The sequence below is a fragment of the Dermochelys coriacea genome, chromosome 4 (assembly GCF_009764565.3).
Source record: "Dermochelys coriacea isolate rDerCor1 chromosome 4, rDerCor1.pri.v4, whole genome shotgun sequence".
NCBI classification, from domain to species: domain Eukaryota; kingdom Metazoa; phylum Chordata; order Testudines; family Dermochelyidae; genus Dermochelys; species Dermochelys coriacea.
Window position 1 is genome coordinate 141,759,356 of NC_050071.1, and position 17,743 is coordinate 141,777,098.

Below are 17,743 nucleotides of genomic sequence, written 5' to 3' on the forward strand. Positions count from 1 at the left end.
GGAAGTGTTTCTGTTGACTTGGTTTATTTTAATTTCTTCAGAATTTTAAAATTATGATACCTTCCGTTTTGTAAAAGCTTGGTCTTCACAAATCTCTAAAAGTAGGGCCAAATTTGACCTGAACAGTATCTCTTTAAACCATGCTTGGCTTGCACTCAGCCTCTGGCAAATGTATGCTCCCGGCCTGGTGAGTGTAATTACAAACTGGGTTGTGGGGGGAAGGAGTTCAATCCAAGTTAGGTGTTTGGGCATTAATTACCCCCCTTACCATTCCCCATCTGTTTGGCATCCAGTTTCTTCACCATTGTGCTCTGGACCCTTGGGCCCTGTCTAGGCTATGGATGAAGCCAAGCTAGTAAGAGTCTGATTTGAAGGACATGACCTCTGCTTCCTCCCTGCTATTGATGTTGTAATCCAGTGCCTGCCTGAGGCAGAAACAGTAAGAGGTGACAGAGAACAAAATGTCTTGTGCCGTGCATGTTGGTAAATCAACATTGAGGAGTCTTCCAGTATTTTCTTTTTATGAATAAGGGAGCTGGTAATGTGTATGGGTGAGGTGTTCCTCTGACTATTCCCTTCTAGCTGCAGATTTCTCTCCAGACCCAATACAATGCCATTTATGAGTGATTATCTGGTCCTTCACTTGGCTGAAACAGTTGTATAACATACAATAAATGCTGGCTTGTTGTTTTATTGCATAACCTGGCTGAATATTAGAATTAATTTGAAAGCATGGAGCTGGAAAGCAGCTATCATATTCTAGATTTTGCTGGGAGTGGTGCTTTTCCCTGTTAAATTTCTGCTGTTGTCCTTATTTTAATTCTTTTCTGTATTTTACAGCAACCGTTTCCAAAGAAGTTTCCCTTTTCTGAGTTTGTGCCTAAAGTTTACAATCAGATTAAAGAATTCATCTATGCCTGTCTAAAGTTCTCAGAAGATCTTCATCTAAGGTACAGTATGCAATACTGATGATTGTTCATGTAAATATGATAACTTTGCAATTTATATAGCTCCTTTCACTGCAGGATGTCAAAACACTTCATAAACATTCATTTTCTTCTTAATCCTCCATGCCAGTACTAATATTTGGGGGTAGTCCCTTCTTGCCAGAGGATACAGATGGTACACTCCTTTTTAGTGGAGTGATATCCCATTCATATAAGGGGCTTGCCAGCTCTTGAACAGCTGTGGCTATTTCCACAGTATCTTGCCAGCTGCATAAAAAAAATCAGAGGACTAGGGTCTGTTCCCTCTGCGATTCCTCTGAGTTCTTCATACAGCACAGCTGAGCCCAGCCATCCCTGACAAAGGTAATGATGGTCTTCAGCCCACCAGAGCAATGGCTGGTGGGACTTCATAGTGTGGGCATAGCATGGCAATCTCACTTAGGGCTCCCTGTAGCGCCTCCAGAGAAGATTCTGGAACAGCTGTTGTCAAGCGCTAACTGTTAAGGAATCCTCCTTCCAAGATTACTCCAATGGTAGGAAGTGTAGGCAGTATGTGGCCTCCAACAGGTCTCTTCCCCTACTTCAGGAACTCAAGGATAAGCTAGGCACCACCCCTTTGGGTCCACCCAGTGTTCTTGGGCCCCTCTTGGACCCAAGGTCATGTCACAACACAAGGGCCTACCTCCTGAAAACTCTGCCTTCCCAAGCCTCTCGCTTACTCTCCTCCAGGGGACACCCTCCCATATCTACAGAGTTGACCAACTAGCTTCCTCCTCTGACTCATTTCCCTTCTTTTTGTTTCCACCACTCACCCTCCATGCTCTCCAAAGAAGCTTATAATGACAAGCTCTGTGCTATCAAAACCAGAAGTGGGTCACCATCTTGGTCCAGCAGCACATGTGCATAATGAGAGAATAGCAGCAAGTCCTCCACGCCCTTTCTGCCCATCAGCATCACCTAGGGCAGCACATACCAGTGTATGTCCATGCTCACCTATTCCTCTTCCCATAATTAAGTTGTACATCCAGCAGCCTCTCCTCCCGTCCCCTTCCAGTTTGGAAAAGGTACTTGCTAACAGATCCACTCAGCAAAGAGAGTCTGCTCTAAAGCATACCTCAGAAACATCAGGTATCACCCTCCAGGGATCTAGCTACTCAATCTGTTCAACTAGGGCAGTGCTTATATAGACAGCCTTATGGAGACTGAGTACAGGACTCCAAAGCTAAAAGCTTGGGCCTCTATCATGTGAGCTAACGGAGAAACTTCTCTAGCTGATAACTTGAGTAAACTCCGTATGCATTACATGAAACCATCTTAGAGAAGAACTTTCAGAGTTTCACCTGGCTTTGGTGAGCCAACAAGCACCTTATACAGAGGGTCTGACATCCCCAAAAAGATTCAAAATTCTACACCTTCTGGAGGGAGGAGCTATACCCAAGAGTCTAGATTTGCAGAAAGTGTCTCAGTGATGAAAAAAAAAGGTCAAATAGGAGAACTTTCCCATTCAAGCCTCCAAGTGAGGAAGGTAAGTAGTAGTTATGCCAATTCTAAACTAAGACCAGAGTGATCAAGAAACTTGCCCAGGGTCACAAGTGTTACAGTTCCAGAGTCAGGAATAAAACTCAGGAGTTCCACCCCATAGTTCTCTGATCTAACTACTGGATCACATGCACTCTAAGCTGAATACTCAGATGCTGTCAGAACATGTTTTCCTCGAGCTCTGTGGTTTGGGAAGACTTGACTTCTCCCAAACAAGTTGTTTCTCTGTTTTTTTCCATGGGATTTTATAAATGAAATTTGAATCTATTTTTTTAAATATCCTACAAAATTTCTTTGTTTACTATCCTTCCTCCCTGCCCAGGTGCCTTGATGCTATTTACACAAGTGTTTTTGTGTCTGTGGAAGCCTAGAGAACAATTATACAACCTAGTAATTATAAGTTGGGCCATGCTTACGCACAGTAATATATTTAACTTGCAGAAGGTGCATAAATAAATGTGAATTCTCACTGAAAGGTCAAGAAAAGGTTCCTTCTTCCCTAATGCCTGTGTACAGTACACAGGAGCTGGGTGCTGTACAGTATGTGGATGTTTCTGATCTTTGCAGCTTCAAGTATGGGGCACTGCTGGAGGCTGGATATCATACCAGTGGGCCGATCTTTTTACAACAGTGCTACTGGGGATGCCTGCAGGCTAAGCTTTTCCAGAGTCTGTAGAATGCTCTGTAGGGATGGAATAGCTGTCTTTTTTGATCTGGACTTCAGTTCCTGGAGAAATCACCATTCTCTCTGTGTCCTGTTATGGAAGCTAAGATCCAGTGGCTGCCTTCTGATGGCCAGTCCCAGAGTTTAATCATCTCATGGCAGGGTGATCTTATTGGTGGGCCCCACAGGTGTTAACCTGTGGGTTGCCATTAAATATTTAGGCTTCTGAAGCTAGCTTGCCCTCTGCTCTTTTTGCAAAATTGTCCTGTTTCACAGAGCTATCGGATTCATTTAACTCCTCCAGTGGTGCTTTCTTGGAGGAGTGCAGCTAAGTGCTTTGTGCTCTTAACCATTACCGAGATAATTAGGTTTGTCAGAGAATGGAAGAAAGTGTTCTCCTGGGTACCACCTCAGGGGCTCCCCATGGACAAGTTATTAAAATTCCTTTCAACTTTGGAGTTTTCATCCTTTTTTGTGCAGAGTGCGTTTGGGCAAGGGGAAAGGGGTGGAGCTGTTGTGTTTTTTCCATCCAAACATACTGAATATTTCTCTGAAAATCCCTGTTGACACTTTCTTCATTTCACTCTGACAGTTTGAATGAGTTTTTATTAGGAAGTTTGGCTGCAAAGCCAGCAGCAAGTTTTCTTTCTTTCTCGGTTGTCATTTACCTTGCACCCTGGAGTGATTGGGGTCAGGCTGTCAATCACAGCAGGCATGAAGGTCATGGCTACTGTTATGGGATATGGGACATCACCTATCATTAACATAGACAGTTCTCTTAAGTACTCGACAGTCTTTTCCTGAAGAATAAACCCTGCGGCAGAAAACATGAGTCATATATTTTTAATTATTATTCTAAACCAGCTCCTTGTATTCGTTGGACAGAAATATTCTCCTTTATAATGAGGTGATTATGAAAGATGTTTAAAATATTTAAAGACTTGTCTTATTTTCAACAGCTTTCATGGGTGTGCACATTTTTTGTTTTGCTTTATTATTTCAATTTAAAACTTCGTTTTAAAATATTTCTTCATTGGGATGAATCTGAGGCATATTTTAGAAATTCTTCTCTATTAAGTTAAGAACATAAGAACGGCCAGAATGAGTCAGACCAAAGGTCCATCCAGCACAGTATCCTGTCTGCCAACAGTGGCCAATGCCAGGTGCCCCAGAGGGAGTGAACCTAACAGGTAATGATCAAGTGATCTCTATCTTGCCATCCATCTCCACCCTCTGACAAACAGAGGCTAGGGACACCATTCCTTACCCATCCTGGCTAATAGCCATTAATGGACGTAACCTTCATGAATGTATCCAGTTCTCTTTTAAACCCTGTTCTAGTCCTAGCCTTCACAACCTCCTCAGGCCAGGAGTTCCACAGGTTGACTGTGCGGTGTGTGAAGAAGAGCTTCTCTTTATTTGTTAAAAGAAAAGGAGTACTTGTGGCACCTTAGAGACTAACAAATTTATTTGAGCATAAGCTTTCGTGAGCTACAGCTCACTTCATCGGATGCATTTGGTGGAAAATACAGAGGGGAGATTTATATACCCACACAGAGAACATGAAACAATGGATTTTATCATACACACTGTAAGGAGAGTGATCACTTAAGATGAGCCATCACCAGCAGCATGGGGGGGGGAAAGGAGGAAAACCTTTCATGGTGACAAGCAAGGTAGGCTATTTCTAGCAGTTAACAAGAACAATTGAGGAACAGTGGGGGGGAGAAATAACATGGGGAAACTTTTACTTTGTGTAATGACTCATCCATTCCCAGTCTCTATTCAAGTCTAAGTTAATTGTATACAGTTTGCAAATTAATTCCAATTCAGCAGTCTCTCGTTGGAGTCTGTTTTTGAAGTTTTTTTGTTGAAGGATAGCCACCCTCAGGTCTGTAATCAAGTGACCGGAGAGATTGAAGTGTCCTCCGACTGGTTTTTGAATGTAATAATTCTTGACGTCTGATTTGTGTCCATTTATTCTTTTAGGTAGAGACTGTCCAGTTTGACCAATGTATATGGCAGAGGGGCATTGCTGGCACATGATGGCATATATCACATTGGTAGATGCGCAGGTGAAGGAGCCTCTGATAGTGTGGCTGATGCGATTAGGCCCTATGATGGTGTCCCCTGAATAGATATGTGGACAGAGTTGGCAACGGGCTTTGTTGCAAGGATAGGTTCCTGGATTAGTGGTTCTGTTGTGTGGTGTGTGGTTGCTGGTGAGTATTTGCTTCAGGTTGGGGGGGCTGTCTGTAAGCAAGGACTGGCCTGTCTCCCAAGATCTGAGAGAGTGATGGGTAATAGAGTGATAGGAAACTACAATCCATTGGTGATCTTCCTAAAAACACCACCCTAGCCACTATGGATGTAGAAGCCTCTACACCAACATTCCACACAAAGATGGACTACAAGCCGTCAGGAACAGTATCCCTGATAATGTCACGGCTAGCCTGGTGGCTGAACTTCGTGACTTTGTCCTCACCCATAACTATTTCACATTTGGGGACAATGTATACCTTCAAATCAGCAGCACTGCGATGGGTACCTGCATGGCCCCACAGTATGCCAACATTTTTATGGCTGACTTAGAACAACGCTTCCTCAGCTTTCGTCTCCTAATGCCCCCACTCTACTTGCGCTACATTGATAACATCTTCATCATCTGGACCCATGGAAAAGAAGCCCTTGAGGAATTCCACCATGATTTCAACAATTTCCATCCCACCATCAACCTCAGCCTGGTCCAGTCCACACAAGAGATCCACTTCCTGGACACTACGGTGCTAAAAAGCATTGGTCACATAAACACCACCCTATACCGGAAACCTACTGACCGCTATTCCTACCTACATGCCTCTAGTTTTCATCCAGATCATACCACATGATCCATTGTCTACAGCCAAGCTCTACGACACAACCGGTTTTGCTCCAACCCCTCAGACAGAGACAAACACCTACAAGATCTCTATCATGCATTCTTACAACTACAGTACCCACCTGCTGAAGTGAAGAAACAGATTGACAGAGCCAGAAGAGTACCCAGAAGTCACCTACTACAGGACAGGCCCAACAAAGAAAATAACAGAACGCCACTAGCCATCACCTTCAGCCCCCAACTAAAACCTCTCCAACACATGGTCAAGGATCTACAACCTATCCTGAAGGACGACCCATCACTCTCACAGATCTTGGGAGACAGGCCAGTCCTTGCTTACAGACAGCCCCCCCCCCAACCTGAAGCAAATACTCACCAGCAACCACACCCCACACAACAGAACCACTAACCCAGGAACCTATCCTTGCAACAAAGCCCGTTGCCAACTCTGTCCACATATCTATTCAGGGGACACCATCATAGGGCCTAATCACATCAGCCACACTATCAGAGGCTCGTTCACCTGCGCATCTATCAATGTGATATATGCCATCATGTGCCAGCAATGCCCCTCTGCCACGTACATTGGCCAAACTGGACAGTCTCTACGTAAAAGAATGAATGGACACAAATCAGACGTCAAGAATTATAACATTCAATAACCAGTCGGAGGACACTTCAGTCTCTCCGGTCACTTGATTACAGACCTGAGGGTGGCTATCCTTCAACAAAAAAACTTCAAAAACAGACTCCAATGAGAGACTGCTGAATTGGAATTAATTTGCAAACTGGATACAATTAACTTAGACTTGAATAGAGACTGGGAATGGATGAGTCATTACACAAAGTAAAACTTTCCCCAGGTTATTTCTCCCCCCCACCGTTCCTCAATTGTTCTTGTTAACTGCTGGAAATAGCCTACCTTGCCTGTCACCATGAAAGGTTTTCCTCCTCCCCCCCCCCCCCCGCTGCTGGTGATGGCTTATCTTAAGTGATCACTCTCCTTACAGTGTGTATGATAAAATCCATTGTTTCATGTTCTCTGTGTGTGTATATAAATCTCCCCTCTGTATTTTCCACCAAATGCATGTGATGAAGTGAGCTGTAGCTCACAAAAGCTTATGCTCTAATAAATTTGTTAGTCTCTAAGGTGCCACAAGTACTCCTTTTCTTTTTGCGAATACAGACTAACACGGCTGCTACTCTGAAACCTGTCTTTATTTGTTTTAAACCTGCTGCTCATTAATTTCATTTGGTGGCCCCTAGTTCTTATATTATGGGAACAAGTAAATAACTTTTCTTTATTCACTTTCTCCACACCACTCATGATGTTATATACCTCTATCATATCCCCCCTTAGTCTCCTCTTTTCCAAGCTGAAAAGTCCTAGTCTCTCTTTAATCTCTCTTCATATGGGACCCGTTCCAAACCCCTAATCACTTTAGTTTCCTTTCTCTGAACCTTTTCTAATGCCAGTATAAGTTGTCTTAAAAAATTTCTACTGGTTTAAAAGATGTCACCAATTCTATTGGAATTTCCCATTTTAAAGATATTCCTTATCTTTGGAACCAATATAATTTTTCAGACAGGTGGAAACCTTTACATGTGTCAACCTGTTATCTAACAGGACTTTGATTTTACAAACATAGGGCCCAATCTCTGCAGACATTTAGGGGACAATTTTTAAAGTGCCCAAGTGACTTAGGAGCACAAATCACATTGATGTTATGGGGCTTGAGCTTCTAAATCATGCAGTACTTGTCTACACTACCACCTAAGTCGATGTAAGTTATGTCACTCGGGTGTGAAAAACCCACCTCCCTGAGTGATATAACTTACATCGACTTAAATTGGCATCTACACTGTGGTATGGCAGCAGGAGATGCTCTCCTGCTGACATAGCTTCCGCCTCTCATTGAGGTGGAATAATTACATCAACGGGAGAATGCTCTCCCCTCAATTTAATGTGTCTTCACTAGATGTGCTAAATCAGCACTACTGCATCAGCGATACCAATTTAGCACTGTAGTGACAACAAACCCCTAGTCTCTTTTGAAAATCCCATTCTTAAGCAGCAGTGTAACTTTATTCACATGTGTAGCCCCACTGAAATCAATGTTACTCATGTGCTTAAGTGCTTGTAAGATCTGACCAATATGGAGAACAATACAAGAAATAATCCATTTTATACCAATGGATCTAGCCGAGGAGACCATCGTATTATCTCGGTCTATAAGTCTGTTTCCAAGTACACTTTTAATACGTGAACACATCGCACTGTCGGAAAAGGGAGGAAAAAAAGCAGATACTACGATGTTGGGCACTAATATAAAAGCCTAGGATGTTCTGTAGCTGGAACTCAACTGAGACCAAATTTAAAAAAAAAAAAAACCCACAAACAAACAAACAAAAAAACAAACCCAAAACAAAACACAAATATATAAATATTACAAATACAGAGACCTTCCCCTGAGGAGTTTAGCTATAAAGAAAAACAGGGCAAATTTTGTATTCCAGGTGACTCGCACAATTGTTTCATTCCTAGATAAGTAGGGCTGGGCTTTGCTGATCAGGAGAGAATCCTATTGGTGGGGTGGTATAGAAAATCCTGTACTGCTGCCTTTCTGCTTACTGTCTGTGCCTGGATTTACCTGCTCTGGGGATAAACAGAGGCCTCCAGGGTTACCAGCACTGCAGTCACTCAGAACTAAAAGGAAAATATGCTGAATATCCCTATTAGTCAGGGTCACTTAGCACTTACACCCCGTTCATTTTTAGGGTGGGTGTGTGATACCTCCAGATGCCATTCTGCAACTGAGCCACTCTGAGATGCCACTGTGGTCGGTGCAGTGTAAGAGCCTGAATAGAATAGAAACCATACTTGAATTTGGAGTCTACCCGCAAGGGAGTGATGTAAATGGATCTTGTATAGCATGTGGAATATTTTAATAGTGTTATTACTAATAATAGACTCTTATTTCTGTGGGGCTTAAAACCCAAAGATCTTCCAGCAACCTTATCCAAAATGTAACTAAAACTGAAGTATTAGAACAAGCGATGTTGCCAACTATCTAAATGACAGAGAGTTTCGAAATTGTACCATATTCCATACTAACAACTCATCACTTACCTTATTTGTGTCACAAATTGATGTATTCATGCATCAAAGGAGGAACTGGAGCCAGACAGCATAATATTAGGGGACTGAAAAAGAAAGAGCGGCTAGTTTTGAAATGCTTTGAAGATGTAAAGCACTGTGTAAGTGCTAAGCATTGGTATTAAGAATTAGTTGTTTATGTACTAAAGGCTTTTGTTGAAATGTCATTTCTGGCTTTAAGGGTGAAGTTAGTGATGATGCTAAACCATCAATTTTCAAAGCATTTTGTCATATTCCAGCTAGCTCGAGGAAAGTGGTGTAATGACCCTCTTGCAGAAAGTATCATCCTTGCCAAAGCATTGTGAAAGTGCTGCCAGGATCATAGTTTCAACGATAAAAAAGAAGCTTACAAGAAGTGGAAGGTTGGACATATGACCAGGGAAGAGTATAAAAATATTGCTCGGGCATGTAGGAAAGATATCAGGAGGGCCAAATCGCACCTGGAGCTGCAGCTAGCAAGAGATGTCAAGAGTAACAAGAAGGGTTTCTTCAGGTATGTTGGCAACAAGAAGAAAGCCAAGGAAAGTGTGGGCCCCTTACTGAATGAGGGAGGCAAGCTAGTGACAGAGGATGTGGAAAAAGCTAATGTACTCAATGCTTTTTTTGCCTCTGTTTTCACTAACAAGGTCAGCTCCCAGACTGCTGTGCTGGGCAACACAAAATGGGGAAGAGATGGCCAGCCCTCTGTAGAGATAGAGGTGGTTAGGGACTATTTAGAAAAGCTGGACGTGCACAAGTCCATGGGGCCGGACGAATTGCATCCGAGAGTGCTGAAGGAATTGGCGGCTGTGATTGCAGAGCCCTTGGCCATTATCTTTGAAAACTCGTGGCGAACGGGGGAAGTCCCGGATGACTGGAAAAAGGCTAATGTAGTGCCCATCTTTAAAAAAGGGAAGGAGGAGGATCCTGGGAACTACAGGCCGGTCAGCCTCACCTCAGTCCCTGGAAAAATCATGGAGCAGGTCCTCAAAGAATCAATCCTGAAGCACTTAGAGGAGAGGAAAGTGATCAGGAACAGTCAGCATGGATTCACCAAGGGAAGGTCATGCCTGACTAATCTAATCGCCTTTTATGATGAGATTACTGGTTCTGTGGATGAAGGGAAAGCAGTGGATGTATTGTTTCTTGACTTTAGCAAAGCTTTTGACACGGTCTCCCACAGCATTCTTGTCAGCAAGTTAAGGAAGTATGGGCTGGATGAATGCACTATAAGGTGGGTAGAAAGCTGGCTAGATTGTCGGGCTCAACGGGTAGTGATCAATGGCTCCATGTCTAGTTGGCAGCCGGTGTCAAGTGGAGTGCCCCAGGGGTCGGTCCTGGGGCCCGTTTTGTTCAATATCTTCATAAATGATCTGGAGGATGGTGTGGATTGCACTCTCAGCAAATTTGCGGATGATACTAAACTGGGAGGAGTGGTAGATACGCTGGAGGGGAGGGATAGGATACAGAAGGACCTAGACAAATTGGAGGATTGGGCCAAAAGAAATCTAATGAGGTTCAATAAGGATAAGTGCAGGGTCCTGCACTTAGGATGGAAGAATCCAATGCACCGCTACAGACTAGGGACCGAATGGCTCGGCAGCAGTTCTGCGGAAAAGGACCTAGGGGTGACAGTGGACGAGAAGCTGGATATGAGTCAGCAGTGTGCCCTTGTTGCCAAGAAGGCCAATGGCATTTTGGGATGTATAAGTAGGGGCATAGCGAGCAGATCGAGGGACGTGATCGTTCCCCTCTATTCGACACTGGTGAGGCCTCATCTGGAGTACTGTGTCCAGTTTTGGGCCCCACACTACAGGAAGGATGTGGATAAATTGGAAAGAGTACAACGAAGGGCAACGAAAATGATTAGGGGTCTAGAGCACATGACTTATGAGGAGAGGCTGAGGGAGCTGGGATTGTTTAGTCTGCAGAAGAGAAGAATGAGGGGGGATTTGATAGCTGCTTTCAACTACCTGAAAGGGGGTTTCAAAGAGGATGACTCTAGACTGTTCTCAATGGTAGCAGATGACAGAACGAGGAGTAATGGTCTCAAGTTGCTATGGGGGAGGTTTAGATTGGATATTAGGAAAAACTTTTTCACTAAGAGGGTGGTGAAACACTGGAATGCGTTACCTAGGGAGGTGGTAGAATCTCCTTCCTTAGAGGTTTTTAAGGTCAGGCTTGACAAAGCCCTGGCTGGGATGATTTAACTGGGACTTGGTCCTGCTTTGAGCAGGGGGTTGGACTAGATGACCTTCTGGGGTCCCTTCCAACCCTGATATTCTATGATTCTATGATTCTATGATCCCAAGGCCAGGAGGGACCATTGCGATTGTCTAGTCTGACCTCCTGCATAACAACAGGCCAGAGAACTTCTCCAAAATATTTTTTGAACAGAGCTTATTTTTATAAAAACCATCCAGTCTTGATTTAAAAATTGCCAGTGTTGGAAAATGCGCCATGACCCTTGGTAAATTGTTCCATTGATTAATTATCTTCACTGTTAAAAAAAAATTGTGCCTTATTTCCAGTCTCCATTTGTCTAACTTCAACTTCCAGCCACTGGATCTTGTTAAACCTTTGTTAGATTGAAAAGGCCATTATCAAATATTAGTTCTCCATGTAGGTACTTACAGACTATGGTCAGGTTGCACCTTAACCTTCTCTTTGTTACACTTAAGGATATCAATCTATTTAGCTTATCACTATAATGTGTTATCGAGTCCTTTAATCATTCTCATTCCTTTTCTCTGAATCTTCTCCAATTTATCAAAATCCTTTTGGGACATATACGCGTAGAGATGATGCCCAAATTGCTGGACCTCTAAATCTTGATGACAGGTCCATATTTTAACTAGATAACAAACTTTTGTATAGTGCAGAACTTACATGTTGGCTAAGTTGTTTAAATAATAAAAGTGGGTGTAATTAATTTTAAAAAGGGCTTTTCCCCATCCTCACTAGCTAGAACTCCTAAAACAGCAAAACAGGCTGTGTTCAAAGTAAAAAGAAAACCCACCCTGTCATCCAAATTCGTTACAGTATTTACTCTGGCAAAATATTCTCATATCAATACAGATTCCACTAATCACAAGCCTACAGAATGGCCTCCATGCAGGTTTCCAGAAGACAGCTGCTGTGCAAAGCAACAAGAACAGAGGTGTGAGAAGTTCGCTCTCCTTCTTGCATGCAAGTTAAGCAGCTCATGTCTAGTCATAACATGGCCCCTTATTTGCAGGGATTCAGCCACGTGACTCTAATGGGAGCTCACAGGCAAGAAGCCCTCTCTAAAATCTCATTTCTACCAGCTTGCCACCCACCACTACCCTCAACTTGCATTCAGTGATTAAAAAATAGGAGAAATGAACGCTGGAACCAACAAGAAGCTGCCTAACTTCAGCGATCGAAATGAGATGGTTTTTGTGTCACCCTCAGCCCTTCAAGCTATATGCTCTACTCTCTACTGCAGAACTGGAATTAATTTGCAAACTGGACACCATTAAATTAGGCTTGAATAAAGACTGGGAGTGGATGAGTCATTACACAAACTAAAAACTATTTCTCCATGCTAATTTTTCTCCTACTGTTATTCACACCTTCTTGTCAACTGTTTGAAATGGGCCATCCTGATTATCGCTAGAAAAGTTTTTTTTCTCCTGCTGATAATAGCCCACCTTAATTGATTAGTCTCGTTAGAGTTGGTATGGCAACCCCCATTTTTTCATATTCTCTGTGTATGTATAGCTAGCTAGCTAGCTACTGTATTTTCCACTGCATGCATCTGATGAAGTGGATTTTAGCCCACGAAAGCTTATGCCCAAATAAATTTGTTAGTCTCTAAGATGCCTCAAGTACTCCTCGTTCTTTTTTCTCTTCTCAGTGTGTAAAGAGCCTGTCACAGCTACAAAACCTAAAAACTAAGAGGCAGATTTCATGATTACTTTGTGTAATTCACCAGAGGGACAAAGGGCTCATGGTCAAAACATTGCTGCAGACTTATGTAGATTGTTGACCCGTTTTTCATCCCTTCTGAATGTGGTTTTTCACCTCTCTCCCCCCAATCTCTTCAAGCCCTTCTCCACGCGTAGCATCCCCTCTGGTCTGCTCTGACACTGAAGACCAGCTGTGCTGTGGTAACAGGATGGGCAGGGATGGTGTCCCTAGCCTCTGTTTGCCAGAAGCTGGGAAAGAATGACAGGGAATGGATAACTTGATGATTCCCTGTTCTGTTCATTCCCTCTGAAGCATCTGGCATTGGCCACTGTTGGAAGACAGGATACTGGGCTAGATGGACCTTTGATCTGACCCAGTATGGCCATTCTTATGTTCTTATTAACATGGGACATCATGATAAAGAAAGCTGGCGATTCTCTGTACCAACAGTTAACTTTGTATTGTGTAATGCAGTGGCTTTATTTAACGCCTCTGCTTTTACCATTTGTGAATTTTCCCTGGGGTGGCTCATATTACGATTGCTGTTTTAATCTTTATATTGTGTGGTGTACTGAACCACAAGTAGCTTTGGATGGGAGGAGATGGGAAACACTTTATAAATAAAATGTACATCTGTGACAGAGGATCCAAGCATATTACAAAGAACCAGAAATAGAGATGGACCTGAAGCAAGAAGTTGGTGTCCGGATCCAAATGTCCCGAGGGTTTTGGTTCTGTTCCGTCTCTAACAGACCCAAAGTACAACATAATAAAAATCAAATAAAGCTAGAAGGAGTTGAGGAATCAGAGTGAGTGCGCCAGGCAGGGACACACGTTGAGGCTTCAACTAGCAGTGTTTAGTTTAAAATGGAACTTAGCAACTGTGATCAAGAGTCAATTCCTGTAAGGTACTGACTGTTCAGTGCTCCCATAGAAGTCAGTAGCAGATAAAGGTGCTCAGCACCTGGCAGGATCAGTGCCCAAAAGAGCAGACCCTGATTGGCATTAACAAGAAGAGATGCAATGGTTACCGGTGCAGAGGTGGTGAGCCTGCAGTTGCAAGGCAGTCTGTTGATGGGTGCAGGTATTAGAGAGTGGCTACTGTGAGCAAAGATACCTATGCTAGCTTTCTTTCCTCCTTGGGGAAGATCAATAAGAACAGAGTCTCCTTTATCTCACTGAAATAAGGGCAGCTGTGCACAAAAGTTATATCACTTGGATTGGGAGTTCTGGGATGGGAAGAGGCCTGCTGGGCCCATCAGCTTCTGCTGCCAGCACAGGCTTCAGTGAGCTGACATGCTCGATAGCAGAGTGCAGAGCAAGGCTACCTAGCACACAAGAGGACGGAGATAACTTGAAGGGTTTCTTTTGTTTACCATGTCATTTTCTGCTCTGTAATCTCTCCATTTGTCAGGTAAAATAGGGTAAGGAGCCAAAGGTCACAGGGTTGATTTACCAGGAGCCCTAAAGTTATTAATGTTTCTGAACCTTCCAGTTTGAGATTTTCTTCACCAGCAGCCGCCTGTCATCCTGCTCTCAGAGATAAAGACCATGTTGTTTCAGGCCTAATGTGATGCCGATGATAGATCAAAGGAGCCAACATTTCAGTCACTTTCCAAAACCTACTTCAAAAAGAAAAGATTACACCTAACGGGAGTGTGGGGGGAGGGAGAACAGGACTTCTTGGGAGTGGAGCTTCCCAGCAGCAGTTAAAGTGACCTGCAAAGTGGGGATATTCTTTAATAGCCTTCATATCCCTCTAGTATATTGAAAACACCCACTTAAAAATAAAGCCCAAAGCATAGTGACACCATTAAAGTGAATGGGCTTTATCAATGTTATGTGTTATAATGGAGTTGTATTAATTTATAAGTGGGTCTGGTTCAGCAAAAATATATGGGTCAGATTTTTCAAAGTAAGCATTTTGTATGTATAATGAAGCCCCCAACCCCATCATCGATAATCAGCAAGGTTTGAACAGGGGACCTTTGGCACCAAAGACCTCTATCACTTGAACTAAAGGATAGAGAACAGCCAGTTAGCAGTAACAGGCTATTCTCTTCTAGTGGGCCAGCCACGGCGGTTGGGTGCACCACACACTTTGCCAGTGAGTTACATATATACCCTGGTATGCTTTCAGATCAGATCTGTGTGTGTGAAAACACCTGACTCGCACAAGCATATCAGATATTAGTACATGTAAGTTTAGGCACACCCAACTCTGTGTATGGGGTTTGTACATGGCTAGCTTTGAAAGTCGCTCTGTCGCTCTGTTTCTTGATCCATTACAAAGTCCGTTGTTTTAGAAACGAATGTACTTCTGCCCAACACAGACCTAGCATCAGTCGCTTTGGTGCAAGTTTAGGTAAAATGCTGATATTGGGAATAATGGAGAACTGTATGCGCTGCAATTGAAAGAGCTGCTGCAGTATGGAGGTTGGATGTCTCTAATGAAAGAAATGGAAAGATTTCTGCAGCTCTGTTGGATCAATGGAGTCAGGACATGTTCCTCGATTGCCCCTCTGTCTATGGGACTGACAGAGCTCAAGAAGACAGTGGAGGGTGGAGATTGTTGGGAATCTGAGCAATCAGCTCTGTTGAGGGTGGATAGCTGGGTAGAGGGATGCTAGCCCCCCACTCTGCTGGACTCCTCCGTTTCTCACCATGGCACAATCAGCGGCTGTTCTGTCAATTGCTGTCACCTGCTGAGCTTCCAGGCTCTGCAGAGAACACAGAGGAGAGTTAATATTGCCTCCAGCAATGTTAGCTCTCCACAGCTTCTCCTCAGATCGCAGTCTTGGGCAGGGGGAAGCATTTCTGCTTAGCCCCGGTTTCCCTTCTGCCTGCAGCTTTCTCAGTAGGTTTACTCTACCCTGCTTTACTTGGGTGTGGGAAGGAAGCATTGACCCCAATAGGAGAAGAACCAGTTCTAGGGACATTCTCCTAACCACCTGTGGAAATTCACTGTGCTGGCATGTTGTCACTTGTATGACATGAATTTCACGAAAAACAAGCACAGTAGAAAGCATTGGGAAAAAAGTTTTTATTTATATTAATACCAGATATTCAGAAGCTTCACAAAACGTAATACCTATAGCATAAAAATAAATAAATATAGACACACATGACACTATTGTAGGGGTGGGCATGGGTACCAAGCAGTGCTAACTACCCACAGTTCCCATTTGAAATGGGAGCTGGGGGTAATCAGCACCCTTGCCAATCAGGTGTTGAAGTGACAGGATGGTCGGTCCAGGCAAGAGGGTGCTAGCCTGGCATTCAGGAGACCTGAGTTAAATTCCCTGCTCTTCCACAGACTCCTGAAGTGACTCTTGACAAGTCTCTTAATCTGTATCTGTCTCACCTGTACAATGGTGGTAGCACTTCTCTACCTCACAGGGAGTGTTGTAAGGGTAAAGATTGTGAGGTGCTCAGATGCTGTGGCGCTGGGGGCCTTGGATTTTTCTCCTGCTTCAAAGAATTGCGCAAATTACTTTTTGAACTCTATTTTTCAGCTCCACAGAGGTTGACGACATGATTCGAAAATCAACCAACTTGCTGCTGACTCGAATGCTGAGTAACTGTCTGCAGAATGTTATTAAGAGGAGAAACACAGGACTGACAGAGGTAAGGAGCTCAGTTCCCAGAGCAAATCTAGTCATGGTGGGAGAATGTGTCCCATTTGTAGTTCCATTTCAGCTTTCTAGGACACGTCTTTAAAATATAGCAGTGGGACCATTATCGTAACCTTAGGTTCTTTGAGAACAATGGGGAGCTGCTGCTTATTGCTGTAATAATTAGTAAGCGCTTTATGCTCAGAGAGGAATTTCTCTGCTGCTTTCTCAGTTGTCATTGTCTATCATTTGATGGCCTGTATTCCTTGAATGTTTATAATTCTAGAACACATTTGTATGCTGGCTATTATATTCCTTGTTATAGGAATGAAAAATTTAAATAAGGTAAAACAAATGGCTATCATTTGTATTACAGCCACAAGTCAGAACTCCAGTGAGTGAATTTGGCAGCATTGTGCTAAAAGCCAGACAAACATGGAGTATAAAAGGCGGTCTCTGCTCCCAGAGCGCATTTCTTTCCAGATATTTAGAAATAACTTCCCAAACTGTAGGAAAGATGAGGTTTATGGCAGTTGCAAAATGTTTGTGAGCCAGCGATTTTATGCTCGTGTACACAGGATTAGTGTCTGACATTTCTATAAATGTGTGTCAACTAAAGTTTTAAATCCGTTTAATGTGACTAGATGATAAACTAACTGAGACATGTACAAGTCTTTGTACTGTGCCTAGGCTAATGAATCCTAGTGAGGCCTCCGGGTTCTGCTATCCTAGGAATATTAAATAAAATATGGCTGTATTTAATTGATGTAATTGTATGTGAATTGTGACATGAGACCAGACTAACGCTCATTTACTTTAAAAAATCTGTGGCTGACTTTGCTGTGAAAACCTTTCTTGTGTTTTGGGAACAATTATACATCCAAGTTGCGGATGCATCTAGGGGAATTTCATCACATCAGAACTGGTTTATCCCTGTATGTGCGCTCAATTTTGCAACTGGGATTCACCCTTGCCCTGCTGCCCTCTAGTACAGGGGAGTGTGTCTGATCTTTGGGGGCATATTCCTCCTCT

General features: G+C 43.2%; 1 protein-coding gene across 7 annotated transcripts in view; it reads left to right on the plus strand.

Annotated features, from left to right (window-relative positions):
- Positions 1-17,743, plus strand: part of EXOC6B (exocyst complex component 6B) — a 456,300-nt gene that overhangs the window by 264,167 nt on the left and 174,390 nt on the right. For all 7 annotated transcript variants that reach the window (XM_038398631.2, XM_043512818.1, XM_038398630.2 and 4 more), the window contains exons 15-16: positions 841-950; positions 16,613-16,724. In XM_038398631.2, the coding sequence (XP_038254559.1) occupies positions 841-950; positions 16,613-16,724 (222 nt within the window). The remainder of the gene's footprint in view (positions 1-840; positions 951-16,612; positions 16,725-17,743) is intronic.